This window comes from Tupaia chinensis, unplaced genomic scaffold, assembly GCF_000334495.1.
Source record: "Tupaia chinensis unplaced genomic scaffold, TupChi_1.0 Scaffold149964_1, whole genome shotgun sequence".
Classification (NCBI taxonomy): domain Eukaryota; kingdom Metazoa; phylum Chordata; class Mammalia; order Scandentia; family Tupaiidae; genus Tupaia; species Tupaia belangeri.
In genome coordinates, this window is record NW_006209805.1 from 192,965 (window position 1) to 194,635 (window position 1,671).

The following is a 1,671-nucleotide window of genomic DNA, read 5'->3' on the forward strand; positions in this document are numbered from 1 at the left end:
TCACACCGCAATCCCTTCTCCTCCATTCTCCTCTCGGGATCTTGGGCACGCACACACACACACACACCCAGTGTGAGTTTAAGCCACCGGGTCCGGGACATGAACCGCAGTCGACTACGTGGGAGTCCAGCGACATAGCCATTACGCTAACTGCTGGTTCCCTAAATTCTTAATTTTTCAGAGCTGGGTGAGCCCCACGAGGGTGGTCACACTGCCGTGTTCTCTCCTTGTCAGGGTTGGGGCATGCACAGGGCTGGGGGCCGGGCCTGGGGCCGCGGGGGGCAGGCGGGGCCCGGCTCGGTGTATTACCGTGGGAGGCCGACACTGTCACCGCCATGCCAGCCGCCGCCCGCCCGCCCCACAGCTTGTCCACTCCCTGTGCAGGAGTCCGTGGTGTTGAACGGGTTCCCGAGGTCCTGCGACTTCAGCTTCTCCCCTCAGAGCAGCCCCGTCCCCAGCCCTGCACCCACGAGCCCCTCCCTGTCCCCGTAAGGAGAGGCCGTCCCTGCTGGCTGCTGGACAGGAGAGGAAGGCGGGGAGCAGCCCTCCGCCCACCCTCTCATCTCCGTGGGGCAGCTCCACACAGCCTTCCTGCCCTGCCCTTCCGGAAAAGCCAGTTGGCACCGCATCAAGGCGGGCACGGGGGCGGTGCTCCCCACACACGGCCAGCGCAGGCCCGTGGGCTCTTACCGTTCTCCGACACCTCGGGGCCATGCCAGGCTTTGAGGCCACGGAGCTCAGGGGAAACTGCGCTCCCGCCCCACCCCTACCCAGGAGCCACCATGGCCCTCGGCAGGACCTGGGGCAGCTCCTGGATGGAGACCAGTGGAGGCCAGGCTGCGTGGACGGCTGGACCAGACAGGTCCAGGAATGTGGGCCCCACTCCCGGGGAGCAGGAGGCTCCAGGGAGAGGCTGCCCACTCCCAGAGCTTCTCAGGCCAGGTCAGCCGTGCAGGCAGGACCAGGCCTTCCAGGCCTCTGTGTGTCTGTCCAACATGCCAGCCGGGGGGAGGGGGGCTCCAGTCACAGTGGGGGGCTCTGCTCACAGCCAGGGCTCCAGTGGTTCTGGGCACAGCCAGGGGGTCCGGTCACAGCCGGAGGGGTCTGGGCACAGGAGGAGGGGTCCCGTCACGGGAGGAGGGGGTCCAGTCACAGCCGGGGGTCTGGGCACAGCCAGGGGGTCCAGGCACAGGAGGAGGGGTCCAGTCACAACCAGTAGAGCCTGGTCATAGCCAGGGGAGTCTGGTCACAGCCGGGGGCCTGGTCACAGCCGGGGCGGTCTGGTCACAGCTGGGGGAGTCTGGTCACAGCCCCAGGGGACTGGTCACATGGGGGGGGTGTCCAGCCACAGCCGGGGGGGTCCAGCCCAGGCACCCCACAGGACGCCAGGAGCACCAGGCATGGCTGAGCGGCGTGGAGGAGCCAGAAGCAGGGTTGGACCGCCTGGTGTCCGCCCTGGAAGGACTTGGAAGACACAGGGTAACTGGCAGAGCAGGGCCTGGGAGGTGGCATTTCCACAGAGGCCGAGGCTGGGCCGCTGGGCCATGGGGTGGGAGGGGAGGTTTGTGACAACCCTTGGGTGTCTCTCCCAGTCCCCCAGGAGTCAGGGTCAGGGCGTTTAGGGTTGAAAGGTCCCTCCTGAACAGCCCCAGGGAGAGGAGCCGGCTGTGC

The 1,671-nt window shown here is 67.3% G+C and overlaps 1 protein-coding gene across 1 annotated transcript in view; it reads left to right on the forward strand.

The window, feature by feature from the left end:
* Positions 1–492, forward strand: part of GZMM (granzyme M) — a 6,970-nt gene extending 6,478 nt beyond the window's left edge. The window contains exon 6 of the mRNA XM_027769558.1: positions 385–492. Within this exon, the coding sequence (XP_027625359.1) occupies positions 385–492 (108 nt within the window). The remainder of the gene's footprint in view (positions 1–384) is intronic.
* Positions 493–1,671: the final 1,179 nt, after the last annotated feature.